Source organism: Crotalus tigris, unplaced genomic scaffold, assembly GCF_016545835.1.
Source record: "Crotalus tigris isolate CLP2741 ecotype Arizona unplaced genomic scaffold, ASM1654583v1 scf7180000018464.579312, whole genome shotgun sequence".
In the NCBI taxonomy this organism is placed as follows: domain Eukaryota; kingdom Metazoa; phylum Chordata; class Lepidosauria; order Squamata; family Viperidae; genus Crotalus; species Crotalus tigris.
Window position 1 is genome coordinate 78,990 of NW_024097020.1, and position 24,450 is coordinate 103,439.

General features: G+C 35.4%; 2 protein-coding genes and 1 long non-coding RNA gene across 5 annotated transcripts in view; 2 read left to right on the top strand and 1 right to left on the bottom strand.

Annotated features, from left to right (window-relative positions):
* Nucleotides 1–6,490, top strand: part of MAMDC2 (MAM domain containing 2) — a 49,617-nt gene extending 43,127 nt beyond the window's left edge. Inside the window, exons 10-14 of one of the 2 annotated variants that reach the window (XM_039352638.1) lie at nucleotides 599–692; nucleotides 1,979–2,131; nucleotides 3,086–3,345; nucleotides 5,047–5,131; nucleotides 5,471–6,490. In XM_039352638.1, the coding sequence (XP_039208572.1) occupies nucleotides 599–692; nucleotides 1,979–2,131; nucleotides 3,086–3,345; nucleotides 5,047–5,131; nucleotides 5,471–5,535 (657 nt within the window). In that variant the 3' untranslated portion in view covers nucleotides 5,536–6,490. Of the gene's footprint in view, nucleotides 1–598; nucleotides 693–1,978; nucleotides 2,132–3,085; nucleotides 3,346–5,046; nucleotides 5,132–5,470 lie in introns of those variants that run through there. The other variant, XM_039352639.1, reaches the window with a different exon arrangement.
* Nucleotides 3,352–12,162, bottom strand: LOC120312233. The gene is made up of 4 exons (XR_005557826.1): nucleotides 12,040–12,162; nucleotides 8,772–8,875; nucleotides 6,672–6,740; nucleotides 3,352–4,710 (listed from the first exon to the last, which is right to left on the bottom strand). It is a non-coding gene; the product is annotated as an uncharacterized LOC120312233 (long non-coding RNA).
* SMC5 (structural maintenance of chromosomes 5) overlaps nucleotides 10,787–24,450 on the top strand; it is a 42,300-nt gene continuing 28,636 nt past the window's right edge. The window contains exons 1-9 of one of the 2 annotated variants that reach the window (XM_039352636.1): nucleotides 10,787–12,135; nucleotides 13,791–13,932; nucleotides 14,981–15,033; nucleotides 15,594–15,756; nucleotides 16,771–16,905; nucleotides 19,178–19,318; nucleotides 21,043–21,204; nucleotides 22,184–22,255; nucleotides 23,811–24,066. In XM_039352636.1, the coding sequence (XP_039208570.1) occupies nucleotides 11,960–12,135; nucleotides 13,791–13,932; nucleotides 14,981–15,033; nucleotides 15,594–15,756; nucleotides 16,771–16,905; nucleotides 19,178–19,318; nucleotides 21,043–21,204; nucleotides 22,184–22,255; nucleotides 23,811–24,066 (1,300 nt within the window). In that variant the 5' untranslated portion in view covers nucleotides 10,787–11,959. Of the gene's footprint in view, nucleotides 12,136–13,790; nucleotides 13,933–14,980; nucleotides 15,034–15,593; nucleotides 15,757–16,770; nucleotides 16,906–19,177; nucleotides 19,319–21,042; nucleotides 21,205–22,183; nucleotides 22,256–23,810; nucleotides 24,067–24,450 lie in introns of those variants that run through there. The other variant, XM_039352637.1, reaches the window with a different exon arrangement.

Consider the following 24,450-nt stretch of genomic DNA (forward strand, 5'->3'; position numbering starts at 1 on the left):
TGCCTGAATATTTCTACTTCAATTGTTTATATACTTATTTGATCTACAGAACAAATATAATTTGAAACAATAATCTCAAATATAAATATTCATTGCTAAATTACATGATTCAAATTCTAGTAATACTATAGAATTAGCTAGGAATTTCTAGCTGTTTTATTAATGAAAAATCTGGATAAGCCAAATTGCTGTTTAATTCAGATTAGTGCTAAAATGGAAGTAACTAGAAATCAGTGAGTTAGCAATCTTTTATACTTATATTTTCATTATATATAACTGTGTTCAGACCATTAGAAAGAGTTCTAGTAAGCAAAACATTTTTTTCACGAATATTGAGATAATGTTAACTTCAAAATTTGACTATCTGTGATATGTACATAGATCGAGAATATTTCTTTTGAGATCGTGAGTAAAGTGAATGCATGCCCTTATGTACTGATATCCTTTGAAGCAACTTTCAATAAGGATGCTGTACCAGTTCATCTTTGTAAAGCATCTTTTTCAAATGCTATATAAAATTCAAAAGATTAGAAAAGCATTCTGGGGGGGAAAGGGCTTGGAAAAATTAAGATTGACTGTATTTTTGTGCAAATTTCAGGTGGTGTTTCTGAGCTGGTGTAGAAACTTTTGGGATTGTGGACTAGTGGCACTAGATGATATATCAGTGAATTTGGGAAGCTGTCATAGTGCTGGTAAAATTAATTACATTTCAAATCCGTAGTATGTATATTTATTGCAATTGATGTGTACTTTATGATATTAGTGATCTGTTCTGTATAAACTTTCCCCTAATATATATTTTCAGGTTATCATACACCATTCCATATTGGATGGAGATATACTTTTAAGTTTAAAAACTATGCTTTTTTCCATTTTAATGATGTGGATTCAAATTCACAATAATAAGAGTACAGAGAGTATTCAGCATGCCAAAGAAATTCTTGCAAAGAAATGGAATTTCTTCTATCAAATTTCAAAACACTCCTACTTGCTCTTAGAAAAAAAAATTGGGCAGATCTATATTTAAATTGGGATTTAGATATAGGCGAAATGAGTACCTTCCATTAACACAAATGTCCATTATGTCACTGTCTGTCTGTCTCCATATATATAAGAATCCAACCTACTGTAGGAATTGTTCTGAACGAGACAGTTAAATGTTCTGCATTTCTGAAAGTAACAGGGGCTCCAGAAAGATCTCCTTATAGTAGTGGTAGTCTCCTAAAATCAGGCTAGCGCTATCTCTGATTAGCTTTAGCAAAATGCCAAACACTGAGTTGTATAATGTAGAATTAGCTGTTCATGCATATACTGTATATTGACTCAATTTGATAATCCATGTTTTTGTTCCATTATGATGTGATTTAACTGATTTAAGCCATTTAAAATTAGGCTTACTATGAATGCTTTAGTTATTCTCTATATACTTTGTCAATTGCTAAGGTCACATTTGACTGTGACAAAACATAAATGAATAATCATGAGTAAACTCAAGAGATTGCAGTGAAATTTGAATTAACTAAACCATGAATAGTTACATGATTTTCTGTTAATAACTATTACTTATTTTAGCAATATTTAGCAATAACTATTACTTATTTAGAAATAACTATTATTTATTTTAGCAACTATTACTTATTTTAGCAATAACTAATTATTTTAGCAATATCAAACCAAATTGTAAAACATGCATCTAAGTAAATGTTATATAAGTCTATTTTAGAATGAAAAATCATATTTACTTAGAAAAGTAATATCTGCCTGGAATTTTGAGAAAGCAGAAAATGTAATGTGTTTAAAAAAATAATAAAAATGAGTAGAGTGTCATCAAATCAACAAATTCAGATAGAAAAGCAGTTGCTATAAGTACAGTTGAATAAAACTGATAGCTTTATCCATACCAGGAGTTTAAACAGGTCAATTAGATATATTTAAATATACTTAAGCATAACTGCATTTTACTGTATGTGTTTGGTAGATATACTACCTGATTTTCCCGGAGAATGTACTTTTGAAAAAAATGAGTGCTCATTTACTCTGCAACCAAGAAACCGGCATGGTTGGCATAGGAGGAGAAGTCCAACGCCTACATCTTACACTGGTCCAAGAGGAGACCACACTACTGGGGTAGGTAAGTTATAATTTAAAAGGTGATAAGTGACCTAAATAATATAATGAAATATCAAGTATGAATAGTTTTTATTCCAAGATAGATTTGTAATCTAAATGAGAACATTTGATGCTTTTCTTTTCTATTAAACATACAGATTAGGATTTCCATGCTTAAAAATAGACAAAACCATTCCTTCATTTTTTTAAATTTTTATGCTGATAACAGAATCTTATTGTAGATGTTCTTCAATAAATAAGACAATTGTTATGGTACTTTTTCCAGACTTCTCCGATAATTCTGGGTAAGATTTGAGAGAAGTGAATTCATATTGGAAAAGAGCAATAATTGCCAAGATACCGTGTTTCCCCGAAAGTAATACCTACCCTAGCTTGATTTTTGGGGCTGGGCCTAAAAATCAAGCTGGGGTGGGGAGGTGGAGCTGCCCCACACACCCCATACCCACTTACCGATGCAGCCAGGCTTCCCATGAATCAACACCTGCCTCGCCTCACCGGCTCACTTCTTCTGTGGTGCCCCCTAGCCTTCATTTTGCCATCAGAGGCTTCCGGAAAGGCCTCTGCAGCCAAGAACTGAGCTACAGATTCAATCTGGAGCTCCATTCTTTGCTGCAGAGGCATTTCCTTCCATCACAGAAGAAATGGGCCGGCTGGGTGGAGATTTCAGTGCTGCCACGGCGAGGTGAGACCGTGAAAAAGACACTCCCCAAAAATAAGACTTGGTGCCTCTTTTGGAGGCAAATAATAATAATAATAAGACCGGGTCTTATTTTTGGGGAAACACAGTAGACAAATCATATAATAATAAATGTTAGAAATATGTGTATGTGTAAAAAAAAAACCTCAAAAGTGACGGAAAGGAAACTTGTTCCTGGTAAAATTCAGATATCTGAATCACTCTATAAGAATTAAAAAAATCTCTTAAAATATACTTTCATATATTTTCTTTTTGAAGGATATTACATGTATATTGAAGCTTCTAATATGATCTATGGACAGAAGGCACAACTTATTTCAAGGTTATTACGAAAGACATTTGGACATCAGTGCCTTATATTTTTTTATCATATGTATGGACATGGGACAGGACTGCTGAATGTTTATTTGAAGATGCATGGTTCTAAAAAGGAGATCCTCATTTGGAGAAGACGTGGTGAACAAAGCATCTCATGGTTAAAGGGCCTAATAGAATATACATGTGATAAATCTCACCAGGTAAGTTAACAATCCCTTTATAGGAATGGGTATCTGTTTAACTTATGGCCCAGAATATTTGGAGGGATAAATTTCTGGTTGACAAGTTTGTTAAATGCCAGCAGCAGGCATAAATTCCCCAAGACCTGTAAGGAGAAAATGTGACTGAAACATGCCAATTTAAAATAGCACTGGATAGTCTTGAATTGATTGAGTCTAAATTGATTGCATAAGCAACCAAAATAAGCCTGTCTGTCATTAAAGATCATAGCAGTATCAGATGTTATGCACAGAAATTCTCATGTTTTTTTTCCTTACGGTTCTTATTTAATTTGATGGAGAATTTGCTTTACAAATTATTTTCCGAAGAAAATTATATAGATATTCTCATGAATGCTGTGTGATGTTTTTGCCCTTACTTAGGAAGGAGATATTGAAGGAGAGGTTTGTGAAATGCTCCATCTTTCATTGTATAGCCATTTTTCAAGCAGTCTAAAACTTATATACAAAAAAAGGACAAATTCAATAAATCATTTATTCTTTACACTTCATAAATCTAGCAAACAATTTCAATTGACTATTTGCTCATAGTACTATGTCTCTCTCTATCCAGTTTTAGATAATTTAAATATATAGATCTAATGTTGTACAGTTTGGATTTCAGTTACATATAATAGTATGAAGGAAGAGGTGCAGGAATAAAAATATCAAAGCAACTGTTACACATTTCTGTGAGAATGTGGGTCAGTCCAAAGGGTGTATAGATCTGTGCTCATGAACCATCTTTCAACTCCCCAGAATAGATTTTAAGAAGGACACAAAGAGGAAAAGGAAAGTTATTCTGTTGGGGGAAGAATACATTTTGATGCAACCAAAATTCTTCCTTCTAAAAGTAAATTCTTCTAAAAAATATATGTACAGGTTTCCTCTGAATCTGGAGTAGTGGCCTTCAGGCCTCCAAGTAAAAGTAAGACTGGTGGAGCTTTTACATCCAAATAATGAAGGCACAGGTAGAGGCTCTTCCAGTGAAGTTACTCCTTGCTGAACAAGGCAGAGAATACAAATAATGTGGAAGACCATTGCTTTGGTGTGTAAGATGGTGCTTCTGCCCCCAAATCCTTGCCTCTGCTATCACCTGGCTTGCCAGGAAAATAAAGAACAACTTTCCCTTTCTCCTCCAATTAAAAAAAATGAAAATATATGAGAAGAAACGTCACATTTTTTTAAAAAAAAGTCTATTCATTGAGAAGAAGGATATATAAATAATTCCTGGAAAGGGACAACTGAATCCATGTGGAAGGAAACTTATTGGTAGGATTTTCTTGGCTTCAAAGTTTGTCTGGAAGATTGGTCAATCTTTATGAAAAATAAGACTTCTTAGGAGATCTTGAGAAAGGAGGAAACAGACCCAAATAACACAAAGATTAATGGAGCAAATTTAATATTTTAACAGCACATTTTGTACAACTCCTTATTTTTATTTCCCATCCCATGTTACTATTCCTAAGGATTGCCAAACTTTCCAGAAGGGGCATGGAGAGGGTAGGAGAGATACTCATTTAAAAGAGCTTTCTTCTACTTCAGTTAGTTATAACTACACCATGATTTACAAACAAAAATTTACACACTTATATGTAAATTACTACCTTGCATGTACAGTACTTTATACATTTCTATAAAATCAAACTGTATTTATAAATTATGCTTTTTTAAAAAATGCAGATTATATTTGAAGCAATTCGTGGAATATCAATAAGAAGTGACATTGCTATAGATGACATTTCATTTCAGAGAGGACCTTGTAGAGGTAAACTTAATTTGATTGAATTTGCCCTGGTATTTGATTTACATTTGCCTCTTGAAAGCTTTTCATTATATTTATACACACACACACACACAACTAAAGAGACAACTGTTCATAGCAAGTGTTTCTTTCTAGATTTACAAAGATATTATTGTCACATTTATCAAAAGTCCCACAAAACCATTCTTGAGCTAAAGCTCTTTCATTATTTCTACTTTAATACTCATGAAAGAAAGGATAGCTAGTCTTCAGACTATTTCTCTCTGCATCTTAGCACCTCAAAATGATTTTTATCTGTAAAGTAATATACAGATGTTTTCAATGTTCTTTCTGTCCTCTTAGAAATGGAAGAAAGTATACTAGAGTCATCAGGATATTCTGCTGATTTCAATGAAATAGAGTACTGAACTCGGCAGTAGCTGATGGAATACCAGTGCTTTCTCTACAGTAGAAACTGCACAGACTTGTCCATACTATCCAATTTAAAGATAACTACTGGATTATTTTGTAAAAGACACAAAGGCACAGGAAGAGCCGAGGAAAGATTTAGTGCCTTGCTTATGAAATTATTGACTCAGGGTTTCTCTCACTTTGTTTTATGCATTTTCTTTTGCATGTGACATCAGTTATTCTAAGGAGCTATTGAATTTGCACCAAATTTGCAATAATCAATATAGATTTTTTAAGAATTTTCAGCCATACAAATATATAAAATAAAATGGACACAATCTGTCATTGTGTTAACAAAATCTGCATTCAATGAATGCCTTGTTGGCAAATAATGGATTTAGTTAAAAATTGTGAAATAAAGAAATTTATAAACACTATTAACATTTTATATGTTGTTTGCAAATGTTTTTAGTATTGTTTAGGAAGACTAATATCTGTCGGAATCCTATGCATGTCCACTCAGAAATTCATGTCATTGAGCTCAATGACAATGATTCCCAGATGTGCATAGATTTGCAATATAAGGGTCTCACCAATACAGTATTTTAATTATTGTGCTGTTTTTTCCTAATAATTATAATGAATCCGTTTATCCAGGCTGCAGCTGACAGATAAAATCTATGTAAGTGTTCTATAAAATATAATGCAGCGCACCAATATTGAACAACATACAAATGAGGAAACTGTTTGAAATGCAGTTTTATTATTTAATATATTAGTGGTTTGATAGACTTGTCAAGAATGACTTTAAGTTACATTTAACCACAAAATATTCCTGTTTGAAAAAAAATGATACCCATTTGAATGTTGAATATGTGATTATAGAGGGACATGCATTTCATATATGTATATGTGTGTACAAATGCCTTAATTTTAATTGATCAAATAAAATGTGTTTTCACTTTAACTCCACCTGTGGCCAGAAATGTACTATTTTTTTGAATAAAATTGATTTTTTTTCTCTCACAATCATCCTACAACGGAAACTGCCAGACCAGACTGCTTCAATTAGCTAGCTATGAAATGTATTTGAAAAAAAATATGGTCTGTAATATAACATAAATGGCCAATTAACGTTGTTAATATTATATACCTAGCTTTCTGTTGCAATTCATATGAAATCCAGACTAAAGTAATTCGTAATTTACAGCCAAAATTGGGACTGGAATTAAGAAAAAAAAATAGTTAAGCAAAACACCCACATAATCGGTTTGCTCAATGATTGCAATACTGGCTTTCCTAGTTGCGGTCGTTAAGTAATCTGATGGGACATGGAATCCCTTGCGATGTGAGAGGCTTGGGGAGCTTGGTGCCCAGCGGTGTGTGGAAACCTGTTGCAGGCTGGGAGGTCTGGGCCTTCTCACCCATCCCATGCTGGGTTGCCTGAGCCCTTCCCCACCCACTACGCCTGGGGCCACTTACCTTTGTGTTGTTTTTCTGACAGGCATGTCCAGCTGACACAAGGTGTGGCCTTCCAAGGAGACCACCTCAATATCATTCTGCAAGTGGGCCCAATTCTCACAATCATTCAGAATGATCCTTCTTCAAATTGTGTTATTTGGAGAAGGGGCCTTTCAAATGATTTGCAAGAATAATCAGTATGTTATCTATGTAACATCTTCCTAGGAATGTAAGCCTACCTATTTCATTATGCCATTGAATGAGCGTCATGTCAAGTACATACACTAACATCTAACATTTCATCTAGCTTTTCCAAAATCTCTAGAATTTTTCTAGAATCTCCCATAATTCTTTGGAATCTGCATAAAATGCATAGAAAATAATACAGCATGCCTGTACCGTGCACCCAAGCAGTGAATTAAGATTACTGGATGCAAAACCTAGACCTTTTATATTCAATCAGATATATCCATTTACCCATTATTTTGTTCCACAAAATACCATTATTATAGTTTTGTTAATACCTTTCACTGCAGTGTTTCTAATAATTTTATTTTATTGCATTACACATTTAAATAGAATTGCATTTTTTACATCATTTATTATAGGCTGTCAGTATATTCCACGTTTTTTTAGTCAAAAATAGGAAGTAAATGGTTTAATTGATATATTTCTTTCTAGCCTGATATTCTCCTGACATCTAGTGGACACTTCAAAAATAACATCTTCTAATTTAATAACTTGTGAACTTGCAAAAATCCTGTATGTTTTGATTTTTCAAAATAGTGAGTGTACAGTGCCTATTTGCTATCAGTTATAGTGTAGGATAGATATATATGGATCAGTACCTTGTGTTGGTCCATAACTGTAATAAAGACAGGACTGAATTGGATCAGTACCATCTGTAATATGGGTGTAAAATGCAAGTCTCATATCCCCTTTGAGATTAGTATATATATAAAAGGCAGAGCATGCATCACAGTGCTACATCTGCCATCTTACCCATTTTTACACTTCTATGACTACCATTGGTTTTAGTGAATTTCCTGTTCAGTGCCACATGCTAGACCAGGGGTCCCCAACCTGTGTGGGCTGTGGCCTGGTAGTGGGCCGTGGCCTGCTGGCCACCGGGCCACGGTACAGGCTGGCCAGTGCACACGCATGTGCGTGCACACCCCTCACTTGTGCTAGTGCCGCAGCTGCAGGGCACAAAAACAGGACGCCATGCCACAGGGCACAAAAACGGGTCACCGCTGCACCTTGGGATGTGAAAATTGGACGATGATGCACCTTGGGGTGCAAAAACAGGATACCGCCGCCCTGCAAGGCGCAAAAATGGCTACTGCCGTGCCACGAGGTGTAAAAACAAGGCGCTGTGCCACGCAAGAACAAGGCTAGTAGGGCTAGTATCACATGGGCGCTAGCCCTGCCCCGTTTGTGGCATGTGCATACTCACGGCCCTGTGCGCACGTACACACATGCATGCATGTAAAATGCTTCCCCCTCCCTTTTCCTTTGGTCTGCCAACCGACAAAGGTTGGTGACCTCTGTCCTAGACGTTTCAGAATCAAAATTTATCCTAAGGAACCATAACAGAAAAAGCATACTTCTTTGATCCCATTATGACACATTTAACTGAAGAAATCTGGAATATTCTCATTGTGTCTGACCCTAGACAGGCAGAGTGGATGGGCTCCTGGTCTCTTCAATTAATCATTGTGATCTATCAGGACTCAGAAAGTGAGTTCTGTTACAGCATCTGCCATCTAGAAAATACATCTATACAACTTACCATGATGGTGTTTTCAAAGTCATTTAAAACTTGATTCTGGTCCCAGGTTTGGAGGTAGGTGGCTGTTTATCCTGTTGTTTTTCCCTTTGGGTGTTGTGTTCCCTCTTTCAGATGTTGAGAAACTTTCATCATCATCTTTGTTTTTACTCCTTTTATTATGTAATCTATCTAGAGTTGTCTGGAGTCAAATGGCCTCTAAATTTAACTAATAAAGTGAATTTATGAACTAGATTCCTTTTTCTTTGTAGTGCTTCCTCTTGCTGCACACAAAAATGGGTATTGAAATAATGGAAAGCACTGATGGGTAGAATCAGATGATTTATAAACAAAAGTATATAAGGTATGTGCCAAAAATAATAATTCGCTTTTATCATTAATCTCTGGAGATTTCCAGTATTTTCCTTGGAGCCCATTAAATCCAGGAAGACATAACATCATTAACTCAAACAAAAATGGGCAAAGATAGAAATAAAATAAACTCCATGATGAAGATGGATCATACTAATACTTTTCATTCCTTTCTCTCTTAATATGCTTACAGGACTGAAAGTCTAACTTCATCAAGGCATTATTATGCTTACTAGAATTTAAGCTTAACAGCACCTGAAAAACTAGGCTATTTTAATCTTGACTTGCAACCTCCACTCCAGAATGAGATAAGCACATGTGCAGGAAAATAAGGGAAGTGAACTATCTTTTGATAGGAAAAAAAAGGAGTGTTATATGTCGTTGGCTGCTTTCTTTCACAATCAGTGGCAAAATTGCCTGACCAATAACCAGCCATAACACAGTGAAGATCTTGTTTCGTTTATTGTTAATAAGCGGAGAGAAGCATCATAGTTTGGTTCTCTCCAAAGTTTCAACTCAAACAATTCCCTTCCTTACACAACTCTGTCCTGGCAGCCCTCCTTGTTCCCCATTGGCTTAGGTATTATGAGGTTACATTCTCTCCAACCACCACCTACATTTTCCCCGAGACCTTCCTTAAACCTACTACATCACATTATGATTAAATTATATATGCAAGGAATGTCAATATTTTAAATATGTGCTTTGCTTACTACTGTGACCCACATTTTTCTTCTTAGAAAAACGACTTATTTTTCGGAATATTTGCCACAATTTATATGCCTCTCGCCTGTGGCTAAGTTAGCAATTTTATGCAGCTATTTTTGCAGCTCAGATGTTTCCATGCCTCACTCTGAAGCCCCTTCTGGTAGTTATACTATGGGTTCTTGGAGTTGTTGGTACAGTACCTTCCTCTAATTCTAATTATGAGAGCAGTTTGGAAATAAACCTTTGTTTGTTTATCAATGATATACACTCACAGATACAGAACTTTTATTATACACATTTGAAAACTACATTACATTACTTTTCAACATAATCGCCATCGAATTGAGGCACTTGTCATAACGTCTTACAAGTTTTGAAATTCCTTAGTAATAGTTGCTCGGCGCCAAATCTGGTCTATAGGGGGAGTAATCAAAAACATCCCAATGGAACTGCTTCAAAAGTTATTAGGTGTGTCTAGCGGTGTGCGGTGAGCATTATCGTGAATCAACACACCAGAAGTCAGCATGCCCTGATGCTTGTTATGGATGGCTCTTCTGTTTTCTGTTTCACAATATGCTTTTGAATTGATGTTCAAACCATGCTCCATGAACTTCACTAGCACTATTCCTTTGGCATCTTCACATTTGACAGGATTTTCTATGGCACCATTTCCGGTATGATGTTCGTTCATGATAATGCTTGCCTGCACACCGCTAGATGCACTCAAGAAATTTTGAAGCAGTTCCGTTGGGATGTTTTTGATCACCCCCCCCATAGCCCAGATTTGCCGCTGAGCGACTACTAAGGAATTTCAAACCTTGTAAGAAGTTATGACAAGTGCCTCAATTTGAATGGCAATTATGTTGAAAAGTAATATAATGTAGTTTTCTAATGTGTATAATAGAAGTTCTGTATCTGTGAGTGTCTGTCATTGATAACCAAATGGAGGTTTATTTCTGAATTGCCCTCGTATTTACTTCTGCAGTCAAGCTATCTCCTCTTGCAGCTTGGTACTTTCTGAAGCCCCATCATCATCTATTAAGAGGGAGCAAAAAGCCATTTTTTTCTACCATTATTTTTACTCCCCTTTTTTCCTATCAAAAGATCGATTCACCTTTTTTATGTTCCTGCACATCTCATGTTGGCTAGGGAATTCTGCTACTTGGAAATCCACAAGTCTTAAAAAGTGCCAAAGTTGGACACCTCTGGTCTAAATATTTTAGAATACAATCTCAATTAACCAGTGCCAGAATAGCTACAAATCTGGAGGACATGAACCTGAGGGAAAAATTATGCACACAAAAGACTTTTCCATGAAAAGCCAAGTTGCCTTTGCTTAACCTAAGCTCTAAGAGGATAAAAAAGCAATGAAATCCTTGGATAGTTAAGGATCATATTAATGTCATGTGGTGTTAGTGTTCAACCCCAACCTCTGCCATAGTTGCTTCTGTAATAATCATTGATAATTGAGATTTGTAATCCCATCCTACACTGGGCACGATAGGAAAACCTTGCTTACATAGTTTGGTAGAGAAGCCCTCGACATTATTCCTGGTCAGTTTTGCAGAGGATACTCATTTTTTTTCTGCTCCCAACTAACGCCTACCTTCTTTCCTAAAAACCATCAGCAACTACTTTTAGTTCATCAGTGAGAGGCTTTTTCTAAGAGGGCCACAAATTCTCGCTCGCATAAATTGCGACGACCGCTAGGTAGCAGGAGAGCAAGTTTCTGAACTCCAAATCTACTAATCTTAATTCGTAACGTACTTAAAATGCCCACTGCAAATTATTAAGGAGTAAAGCTTGATTTATACAACTGCGTCCAGAACTCAAGGTTTCACAAAGAAACGCCCCACTGCTTTTTCGCGCCCAGTGAAAATGCTCGTTCCCGCCCTTTTTTTCTCACCATCCAATAGACTTTGAGATCTTCCTCCCCGGCCGGTATGCGACAGAAAAAGAGGAAATAGTCTCCTATTTTCCTCTAACGGAAATACTCACGAGACGTAGGACTGTGGTAACCAATGACATACGCCGGCAGCCTAACCAGAGGTCAGAGCAACCAATGGGAAACGAGCGCGCATTGTCGCTTGCCTAGCCCTTAGAATTCACACTAGTTGTTGCAGGAGGTAAAGATGGCGGCCTCTGCTAAGCGTAAATCTGAAGAAACTGAGGCGGGGAGCAGCGGGGGCAAGAATCACCTCAGTAAACGAACCTCGAAGGAAAGCCAGCCGCGATCGGACGATCGACGAAGCGCAAATACATCGTTCGTCGAGGGCGCTATCGTGAGAATCTCCATGGAAAACTTCCTGTGAGTGGGAAAGACGCATGGGCAGCGGCTGTACGGCTGGCCAATAACGGCGGGGGGAGAAAAATGAGGCACGGTGGGCGTGGCCTCTTTCAAGGCCGAGAGGCGGGGTTTTACTATTTTGTCAGGAAACTTTTTCCCCGCTACCAGAGGGCTCGCGGTGGCTCCCGCGGGTTCGGTGGGTTCGTCGGTATCCCTATATGGTGTTTTGCTCTCACTCTTGCTTCCCCTAAATCCAAGAAGGGCCTTAATGACTTATTTTATTATCAGCAGTAGTTGCCCCATCAGAAAATCATGTTCATCTTTATACACTTTACCTCAGATCCTAAGAGCAGTCTAGATGTTCTGTTGCATTTAAACGTAAAGGGAGTAATTGAAGTCGCAAAGAGAGTCGTAGTGCCTAGTAGTGTCTATGTAGCCTACTGTTTCTGATTTCCCCTTGCCACCATTACATTCATGCTCCATTGGTCATCTATACAAAACTCTCAACTTCCCTCAGGAAGGGGGGAACAGGGAGTCAGTCAATCAGAATAAAGCTGGAAGGGACCTTAGAGATTTTCTAGTCCAACCCCCTACTCAAGTAGGAGATCCTAAACCAGGGGTTCTTCAACCTTGGCAACTTTAAGACTTGTGGACTTCAACTCCCAGAATTCCTCAGCCAGCAAAGCTGGCTGAGGAATTCTGGGAGTTGAAGTCCACAAGTCTTAAAGTTGCCAAGGTTGAGAACCCCTGTGACCTAAACCATTTCAGACAAGTGGCTATCTTCTTAAAAACCTCCAATGAAGGAGCACCCACGATTTCCGAAGGCAAAGCTGTTCGTTCCACTGGTTAATTGTTCTCACTGTTAGGAAGTTTCTCCTTCATTCCAGGTTGCTTCTCTCTTTGATTAGTTTCTATTCATTGTTTCTTGTGCTTTGCGTTCTGGTGCTTTGGAAACTAACTTGACTCCCCCTCTTCTCTGTGGCATTTAAACATTTTCATCCTCTACTAGCTAACCAAATATTCACTCTTAGTCTGTAATCAAAGCTGAACAATACCTATTTTCTGCTCCTATTTCTCAGTAATTGGTATTGAGAGGCATATTGCCCCTGGTACTGGAGCTAATAATTAGCCATAATGATTGACTAACAATCTTTATTAAAGTTATTAAAGTTGCCCAAGTGTGTGCCCAGTGTTATATTATGAGAGTGAATTGACAAATGATTTGCAATGAAAAAGTTCTTGTTCACTTTCTTCACACCATATAAGTATTTCATCCCCCTACATTTATCTTTTCCCTTAAAAGATGTAGATATAACTCTCACCTACAAGGGAGGTGTTACAAACATTTGATGGTTAACAGACTGGCATTGAAAAGTTAGCTTTAGATGGGATTCTTGTTTCAGTTAAGACATTAATTTCTTTGTTCTTTGATAAACTTTGTAGGATAGGATTTTATTTTTCTCTGTTTCTGAGCTAAAATTTAAAAGTCAGATTATCTTAGATATTAGCTTCTTTCTTTGCTTTATACCCTGTCTCTACTTTGGTGAGCACTCAAAACAGTAATGAAAAAAATGGGGGGGAAAATAGAATTATTAATAACATAAATTCTGCTTCTTTTTTATTTTTACAAATAACTTTCTTATAAACATTTCTTTTTTAAAAAAATTGATTTTCAGAACCTACGATAACTGTGTGGTGTTTCCAGGCCCTCATCTAAATATGATTGTGGGAGCTAATGGGACAGGTAAATCAAGCATTGTATGTGCGATATGCCTTGGATTGGCAGGAAAACCTTCCTTTATAGGACGAGCTGACAAGGTGAGAATTTGGTTTGGTTCTGTTTGGAATCATACGATATAAATTGGACTTCTGTTAGGGTACATTTCTTTAAGTTGTATAAAATAATTTCAATCTAATATATTGCAAATAAATGATGGTCCTTTGTATAATAACTTTAATGCATTATGTTTCAGGCATAATTTTTGACTGAAAAGATAGCATCATCGGGATGTAAAGTAACCCAACTCTTTTGCCACCAGCAGAAATAAAACATATAAAAAGGATCCCTTCTCACTCTAAACCAGGGTTCTCAACCTTGGCAACTTTAAGATTTGTGGACTTCAACTCCCAGAATTCCTCAGCCAGCTTTGCTGGCTGAGGAATTCTGGGAATTGAAGTTCATAAGTCTTAAAGTTGCCACGGTTGAGAACCCCTGCGTCCAAACCGAGGTCTGGTGGAAAAACCATGTTTTTAATGATCTGTAAAAGTCATTATATTAGGGGTCATCTGAACTTCAAGGGGAATGCTGTTCTCGAGGGTAGTTGCCACAACAAAGGCAACCTGCTATCTAGTTCCTGCTAGAAGGCATTACTTGATTAACAAAACCAGGAGAGAGACTGGTTTATTTTGTGTACTTCTTTTTCTAAATAACTTTAATCTCTGGAATGTTTTGTTGTCCTAGGTGTTACTCCTTAATTCTCCTCTCTCCTTTGTTATGCCAATACTGTATCACATCTGCTGGATTGTTTTAACTGTAATGATTTCAAAGGGGACTAAATATTAAATTATGATCTTTTTACTTTTATGCCATTTACTAAATAGCATATTTTGCTGTAAATACTGCACTGTACAGGCAGTTATGATTTCTGCCATGAGTTAGAGAGCTAAGTGCTGCTAGATTGTATGTTGAGTTTAGGTGACCAAAAATGATACCTCATTATGCTTACTTTCCTCTGCATTCTTTTTTCATTTCACTAATATCCTGTCCCAATTTATACTAAACAGCTCTACTGTTTAGGCATTTCATAACTGATATGCAATATTTATAAATTAAGGCTCTCTCTATGTATCTTTTCCTTTTGTTCAGGTTGGTCATTATGTGAAGCGAGGTTGCAATAAAGGAACAGTTGAAATTGAGGTGTGAGTAATGAGACTTGTTTATATGCCTGTTTTCACAAGTGTACAGGTAGTCCTCGACTTACAACAGTTAGTTTAATGACTGTTTGAAGTTACAATGGCACTGAAAAAAGTGACCTTAGGACTGTTTTTCACACTTAGGACAATTGTAGCATCCACATGGTCACGTAATCAAAATTCAGACCCTTGGCAACTGACTCATATTTATGACGGTTGCAATGTCCTGCGGTCATATGATCACCTTTTATGTCCTTCTGACTAGCAAAGTCAATAGGGAAGCCAGATTCACTTAATAGTAATGTTACTAACTTAACAACTGCAGTAATTCACTTAATAACTGTGGCAAGAAAGGTCATAAAATGAGGCAAAAGTCACTTAATGTCCCAATTAGCAACAGAAATTTTAAGCTCAGTTGTGGTTGTAAGTTGAGGACTACCTATACTTGAAAAGTAATGTTATTGAAACATTATTTTAATGTTTATTTTAATAGTACACATACAGTACTATTATACAATAGTACCATGGCCTAAGGTAATATGTAACAATTATTTTCTGGTCATTAGGCATAAGAAGCCCAAGAATATTACTATCACACGAGAAATTTCTGTAGCAAACAACCAGTCAACTTGGTTTCTTAATAAAGCCCCCTGCACTCTCAGAATGGTGGAGGAACAAGTCTCAGCTTTAAATATTCAAGTGGGCAATCTGTGCCAGTTTCTTCCGCAGGTATGAATACTTTTCATTTTAAAGAAAATATAAATATTAACAGTTTCAATAAATGAAATAATGAAGGATGTAATGATATGAAAAATCCTGTGCAAGATAAATGCTTACTTCCTGATATTAGCTATTAGATACAATAGGGTAAGTTATGAAAACAATAATCTTTATAGTACCATCTCTTTCATTCCAATGTGTGCATGACATGATAATAGAATTAAAGGACAGGAAAGTGATTATGAATAAATGTTAGGAAAAATTGTCATAATATAAAATTAGCTTGACAGGGAAACCAGTTAGACAAACTAGTTACTTCTCTTCACTGGGTGTTTTCAAGCAGAAATTGAATAGCCTTCTTTTTCAATTGTTTTAATTTGAATCCCTGCATCAGTAGGGAATTGAATAACATAAATAGCCCCTTCCAGATTTATGGTTCTTTGGTTTATTAGACTTCTCTCATTTATATTAGCATAATTGAAGTATTTTCTCTGAATGGGACTACCATAAATAGAAGATTTATTGTATAATGAACTTCTGCAGTAGATATGTCTTGGGTACAATCTAGTGCTCTGTGAGAAGTGTGAAATCATTCACAGAGCATCCTATTATTTAACCTCAGCTGAGTGACTTGCCTATATGTGAAATATGCTGCTGCTATCTCACAGTGAAAACCATAGGACCATCTGTAGCAGCTGAAACACCGTTCTGCCCACAACCTTTGCTGGTTTGTCTCTGATTCCAGCATTCCAAAGCTGTGTGAGAACTATATTTTGGCAATAGAATACCTTCTGCTGGTAAGGTGGAGAATAAGTGTTCAAAAGCCTTGTTTAGGGTAGATGTATTAACATATAGATGCAAAGGTTGTTGTCCAGAGCCTACCAAAACTGCTGTGTGGTGGCTACTAGTTGGGAAGAACTAAAAATAGCTGGATATTTATATTAGTTAAAAGTTCGTGTCTTTTAATGTAAAATATAATTGAATGCATTTATACGCATAAAATACTGCACATCTACTTTGCAGGATAAAGTTGGAGAATTTGCAAAATTGTCCAGAATTGAGTTGCTTGAAGCTACAGAAAAATCAATTGGTCCACCAGAGATGTACAAATTTCACTGTGATCTGAAAAACTTCAGGCAGAGAGAGCGAGAACTTGAAGTAAGAGTCTAATATGTATTGTATAAGATAAATATTGGGTTTGTTAAGTTCTAAGAATGTACAAGAAAAATTTCCTTCTTTTATTGAAAATATTTTATGACTTTACTCGGAAGAGCAGGCATGGTATTATCTTGGCTTATTGGCTTTGTTTCTTGCAGCTTTTATTTATTCTTTATTCTTTTATTTATTCTTCTTTGTATCTTCTTTCTAGCTTTATCTTTTTTTAACTACCTTAGATTAAAAAAACCTAAACAATTGATGTTTCCTTAATGATTGCTGATTCTGTCCTTGTTCCTCAGAAAAACTTTTCTTTCTTTTTCTTTTTTCCTGTTTATTGTATTTTATAACAAAAAAAATCACAAAAAATACAGAAGAAATGAAACACAAAAGACAATAACACTAAAAATAACTGTATAGGATAAAAAATAAAATATACTCACAAAAAAGCAAAATACTAAAACTAAAGATATATAGTTGATGAGTAGAAATAATTAGTTTACAAAAAACTTGTAAATCTGTATTATTATCAAATAAGAAAAAAAACTGGTAAGTTTTCAGAAAGACTTAAATGTTTTCTTTCCTTTACACCTTAGTCCCTAGGAATAAGTAGTGAGTAAATGTCCAGGGATATATAGCAGCACTGTACTACTGTTTGTTTATAGTATTTTTGCTTTATGTTACAATAATGCTTTCAAAATGTCTTGCAGTACAGCAAAACTGTATGACATTCATTTTAATTGTCAATATGGATCGATCTGTTATGTTTTGTAGTAATTTACTGGGAAGGTTTTCTAGAGATAACCATGATTACTTGAAGTTTGATGAAGGGGAATGCATAATCTCTGCAAATAAGTATGTTGCATTTTATTTAAACAAATATGTTGGATGGTTGGAAATCATGGTTATTAGATTTTATATTTTATATTAATTACAATTATTCTATTGAAATATCCTTTTGCTATTATTTTGATAATTATGAAACAGCTTGATATATTTTTAATGCTTTTCTACCATGTAAAACTTGTATTTATTTATTTAAGGTATTATTTATAGCTATCCACATCAATAGATTCTTGTAAAAACTATTTTATATTTATTTACTATTTATTTCATAGATTTAAAAAAATAGTCATTTTACCCAACTTTTTTTTAAACAAAAGATGAAATTAAATTAAACACGCCATTTTTAAAAATTAATCATAGTTCTTATTAGTAGAATCTCAATTATGTTAACATAACTATCAATATAGTATTTAAATACAGTTAAAGTTGGGGGTGAGAATTTGGTTGAGGGGATATCTTGTTAATTCAGTTATAAATTATTAAGATACAGAATTAAGAATTATGTTAATTTTTAATGGGAAAATAAAAAAGGAACTATAAATGTCCATTAATAAATAGAAAATACAGGTAGTCCTTGTTTTGCAACCATTTGTTTAGTGATCGTTCAACAACAACACTGAAAAAAGTGACTTATGACTGGTTTTCCCACTTAGGACCGTTGCAGCGTTCCCCTGGTCACATGTTCAAAATTCAGGCACTTGGCAACTGGCCTGTCCTTAACGACAATTGCACTGGCCCTGGTCATGCCATCATCCTTTGTAACTTTCCCAGCAGGCTTCCAACAAGCAAAGTCAATGGGGGAAGACAGATTTGCATGATTCATTTAACAACTGTAGCAAAATTCACTTAACAACTGCCTACTGAGCAATAAAAGTTTTGGGCTCAGTTGTGGTTGTAAGTTGAGGACTATCTGCATATATAATATTATTGATTGAACGTTTTCATTCAGTAAATATTTGGCTTCTGTTAGCACATTTCTATGGATCTGAGCTGACTCAAAGCAAAGACCAGGAACTCTAGTTATGATGAATTTTTCTGCATTACATTCAATGGTATATTGGGTTGTATCAGGTGGTGTCCCTTTGCTGAATGTTCATTGGTCCCGTGAAGATTTCCTTCAATGTCGGTAGGGAATGGAGGACTCCTCCAAATAGAGGGAGAATTGTTAAAAATTGCCTCTCCCATTCAGCGGGTGGAAACTGAGAGCAAATAATTGACTACAATCTAGTGATAATTTCTGTGACTACAACCCCAGTGACATTTCTGTTTTTAACTTGCACGCTGCAAAATAAGTTGTATTTTTGGAGATAAAATTCCCATTTGTATTAACACTAATACGAATTGAATGAAGTAGATGGTAGAACAATAACCTGAGAGTTAACTTGCTTAATTTAGTCATGTAAATAATTTAAAATATATGTGTTGACAGAATTCATGCACGGAAAAAAATAGCAATCTAGAAAAAATGAAGCAAAAGAATGAAAGATATAAGCAAGATGTGGAGCGATATCACGAACGTCAGCACCATCTAGATTCAATTGCAATGCTTGAGAAAAAAAGGCCATGGGTGGTAAGTTCTTAATTTTTAAAAAAGATTTGAAAATGTATTTTTAAACACAGATACACAGAGATATACACATGCATAAAAGCAAGGCTAATATAGCAAGAAAGAATTGGAGCGAAGTGGGGAAGCTGATCAAATGTCAACTATCTGTAATCTGTATTTTGTCTAACAAGAAAGAATTGGAGCGAAGTGGGGAAGCTGATCAAATGTCAACTATCTGTAATCTGTATTTTGTCTAACAAATGTCTACCTAAGCTAACAGAAAGGGAGATTACAAGCTGTTGGTAAATGTTTTAAATATACCTTTTTGCTAATTTCCATGATTATCAAATCCAGAATAAATTATAAATTAGTAACATTTTCAAAATGAAATTATGAAAAAATCACTTTTTTCTCTCCTCCCCCATAATAAGTAGCTCCTAAAATTCTTCTTGTCTTGGAATTGACTTAAGATTTTTTTTTCATCCTGCAACTTAATTTGAGCATTTTAAAACAGGGTAGGAAAAAAATTAAATTGTTTGATAAATCACATAAAGGTAAAGTTGAACTCAGTTTCATGGGCACTGGTAATTCTATAATAGTAATTTATGGAATTGTTTGGCTACTGCTTTCTTTGATGATTTTTGATTAATGTTTTGGAAACCTTTCTACTCTCTCTACATAAGGATCTCTTTTCAGTCTATTTCATGACAGCGAATTGTAAGAATAGAAATAAACAGCCTAAATTTCTTGCTGAAGACAGAGGTTCCCCTTTCTTGTGAAATCTGTTGATTTAGATTTACAGTGTTCCTTACAATGTTCTTAGTATCGATTCTCACTTGTTTTCTCTAGAGTCATATGTTGCAAAAGTGAGATGATTTCTCTCTTGTGGCAAGCCAAAACAGATTAACCCACCATCTGTTTCAATTCTCTGATTATATTAGGGTTTTTTTTTAATTCAAGAAAAACATGCTGTTCCCACTTTAAATAGCCTAAACACAATTTTAAAGTCATAGTGTTTCATTTTGTTGTAATATTTTAAAACTTGACTTCTATGATTTAACATTCATGCAAACTGAGATATGCCTATTTAAATAAACATTATTGAATACTCCAAAAAAAGTCTGAGAGCCCAGAATTTGATTAGCTACATTAAATTTAATCATTGAATATGATTTGTATAGCATCAATATGCTGTTCTTTTTTTAAAAAGTAAGAAAATACCTTTGAAATGATAATCCCCAAATTAAATTCATGATACTTTTAAAATGCTACATTGTGTCCTTCAGCTTGTTTGAGAAATGTATTGATATTTAATGCATCATCTTGACAGAAATAAACTGTTTTAAACATCAGAAAAAGAAAAGTTTACAAGACATCCGTATTTGTTGTGTATATATACCATCAAGTGGTTCATGTTAAAAAGCAAACAATTGTGCAAGTATTACAAATAGCAGTCTCACTGTAAAATTGTTCAGGTGTTTAAATTTTGTGCAGTGTTGTAATTCTGATCATAATGTCAAATAAAAATTTAGTTAATAGTGCAGTATAAAGCAGCATTCCTCCATCTGGTAGTCCCCTGATGTCAGTTGTTTTTCTTTTGCTAAGTAATGCCTGGTTAGATTATTCTGGTTCAAACTAATGTATAGTAATTATATAAATATTAAATGTGAGCAAAGTAGCAAAATTAGCTAGCATCATCCTATAGTTTGTGCAATGTCACTAATTACTTTGCATGCATTGCTTTTTAGATATATGAAGAAACACGGAAGCTGTATGAAGAGGCTAAAAGAACCCAAAATAGACAGAAAGAAGAATTAAGAATATTGAGACAGACCCAGGCTCCTATGATTCATGAGATCAGAGAAGCTGAGCAACAATGTGCAGAACTGGAAGACAAAATCAAGGAAAAGGCATGTTTTACATTTATTGTATCACTTTTGCATGAAATCTTATAGAAGTCAAAATGATTAATATACGTACAAAAGTTATAGGAATGTAGCCATGAAATTTAAAATTAAAACAGCTTATAAAAAACTGTCAGGGTTAAAATAAAAGAAGTAAAGATTTCATACCATTTAACTTTCCAACAAGTCCTCATTTCAAGATTAATGCACTATGGAAAAGCATTCTGGATCAGAGATTAATCTTACTTCCACTGGATGACATTGATAATCTCTAATTAATCACAGTACTTGAACATTGCTAGGATAAAGCAATAACTATTTTTAGCAGAATTTAAACCACCAAATGTGCTCTACAGCCCTGGGACTTGGAAATCATAGATTGACTGAATTTCTAATTCAACAAACCAGAAGATCTGCTCTTTAAATAAGATAGAAAGGCATACGTTTTCTGTTCTATACCAGTGTCTTTGTCCCATTCAGCATCTGGAGCAAATATAACTTAGGACAGCTAACTAATTCCAATTTTTAGTATTAGAGTGCTGGTTGAAAGCTTAGAACCTTAAACAAATTCATGTAAACTTCTGCTAACCATTCTTTTAAAAGTGTTCACTGTTATTTTCCTATTTGTGGAAGTCTATGATATCTCCGTACAGTACTGACTGTGAAGAAAACAGAAACTTGGTTGCAGTCCAGTAGCTGTAACTGTTACCAAAATAGAAATCATTTCTTAATAAATATTTCCAGTATATGTTGAATCCTTAAAATGGTTTCATAAGACTTCAGCTGTTCAAATTGCAGTTTGATAAACTTTACAATAATAGTTTACAGTTTTGTATCAAGTTTATTCTCCATGAGCTATAAAGAACAAACGATATGCAGTCTGTTCACATTAAAAATGTGGCAAGCTTATGCTTTCTGGTGCTATACTAGTTGATAAATTCACTAACTAGAACACAGTGCTAAGTTAAAATTCTCTTATATATAGATTGCAGCTATCAAAGAAACATCTCAGAAATGTAAACAGCAACAGGATGCTTTGGAGAAAAAAGACAAACAAGTAAGTTTTTTTCTCCCTTAAAGATTTTGACTTTAAGGTCATTGCAGGTAGTCTCACTTAACACTGGTAATTGGGATTGGCAACTCCAATGTGACCCCACCAGCTTGTGGCAGTTGCGGTAGTTCCAGTTGCCATCATTAGGTGAATCTTTGTGATTGCAGCATTCTATGGTCATGTGATCACCCATTGATTTTGCTTGTTGGAAGCCAGCAGTGAAGATCACAAATGGCAATCACATGACCTCAGGATGCAGGAATTTTCCTAAGTGTGAGTTGGTTACCAAGCACCTAAATTGTAATCACATAACTGCAAGGATGCTGTGACAGTTGCAACCCTGTGGTAAGATGAGCAATCAAAAATTAATTAATTACACACACACACACACACACACACACGCACACACACACAATTATGAGGAAGCATTGTAAGTCCCCTTGTTCAGTGCCATTGTAACGTTGAAAAATCACTGAATGGGTGGCTTTTAAAGAGAGACTAGCTATAGTAGCATGGTTTTGCTGACAGACCTGACAAAATAGGTTCTTGTTCCTCTCCACTCTCACTTATCAGCCAAACTTCAACCTCAGTGGAGTGAAGTGGGAAGAAGAGGAGTCCAATTTATGAATGGCAGTCTGCAGTATTAATCACTCAGTCTTGTCACAATATTCAAGAATATAAATGTTGAATTTCACTGTAATAATAATCACTGCAAATGTTACTTCAGGAGTCTTAAAGTGTAATACGTGCCCCCCTAAAATGATAGATGAGTTTATGTACATCACCTAGGCAAAGCACTTTTTAATTCTATCAACTTGCTGTAGTCTTTATTTCCCCTTGTCTGGACAAGCTGACTGTGGGCTGGCGCAGACAGAGTTTGTACAGGACTCAGGATTTCCTGCTTCTCTAGACCAAGTCCACTGAAAGTGCACCCTAGCAAAGTTGGAGCAGGTTTTGATAGTGCTGCTCCTTTTCCAGTTTAAGCCTGATTGGCCAAAAAGATGTTTGCATCCAGTCCTCCAGTTGTTTGACCCCTTGGATGATCACAGTTCACAATTTGAGAATATCCAACTTAGGTGATTTTTAACAATCATTTTATTCCACACACAGTATCTATTGTAGAGTATATTGACTTTTTTTTTTTAAAATACATTTTAGTTAAGAAGTGGGCATCTTGGAATTATAAAATAGTGGTCCCCAACCCCCTGCCTGTGGACCGACACCAGTCCATAGCATGCCAGAAACCGGTCCACACAAACAAGCAAACCTTCATCTGTGGGTTGTAGGGAGCACACGAAACCACGACCCCTCCAGTCCGCGGAAAAACCTCACTCCACGGAACTGGTCCCTGGTGCCCAAAAGGTTGGGGGCCATTGTTATAGAAGACAGATGCTTGCTTTGAATATTTGGCTATATCATTTCCCATAGTCATTGTTTACTGTACTTTAGTTTGCAAATAATAAGTTTGGGATCACCCATATTCAAGTCTTTGCTATTTTATAATGGAAACTTACTTTTTTATTGGCATTTCTGGAAAGTGTTTCTATGCATTTTTTTTTAGATTGAAGATATTAAACTAGCTTTAAGGATGAAAAGAGAGGCAGAAATGGATCGGCAGAAGAGAATACAAAACACTCGTAAGATGATAGAAGATTGGACCAATGAGCTTAGAAACACAGAGAATGCTGAGAACATTCAGCCTTTAATGAATTCTCTTAATGCCAACCTTAGACAGTTGGAAGAAGAGAAGGCAAATATTGATGGTGAATTAAATGATCTGCGCAGAGAAAGGGAGAACTTGCTAAAAGAAAGAAAAGGTAAAGGTGCTAAAGTATATTTTTGCTATTCATACAACCTGAGTTCCAAACAAATAAAGAGATATTGATAATTAACAACTAGCCCACTCTGTCCAGAGGGAAAATACTATGTTCCTCTTACCTGTTCCATAGCAGGATCCAAGCAGTTTATTTACTAAACTTTGGATCCTGGTATCAACCAAGCATTTCTGTCTGAATATCTTTAATATTCATTTTTTTCATATTATGGTTCTTCATGGAATAGTCATAGAAATTCTAAGATTTGCTAGATGTTGTGGAATAGTTTTGGGGAATGAGATTTATATAAGCATATAAATACATCTTTGGATTTTGTCTTCTCTATAATTTATACTAACGGAAAGATTTATGTTGAGGAAAAGGGTG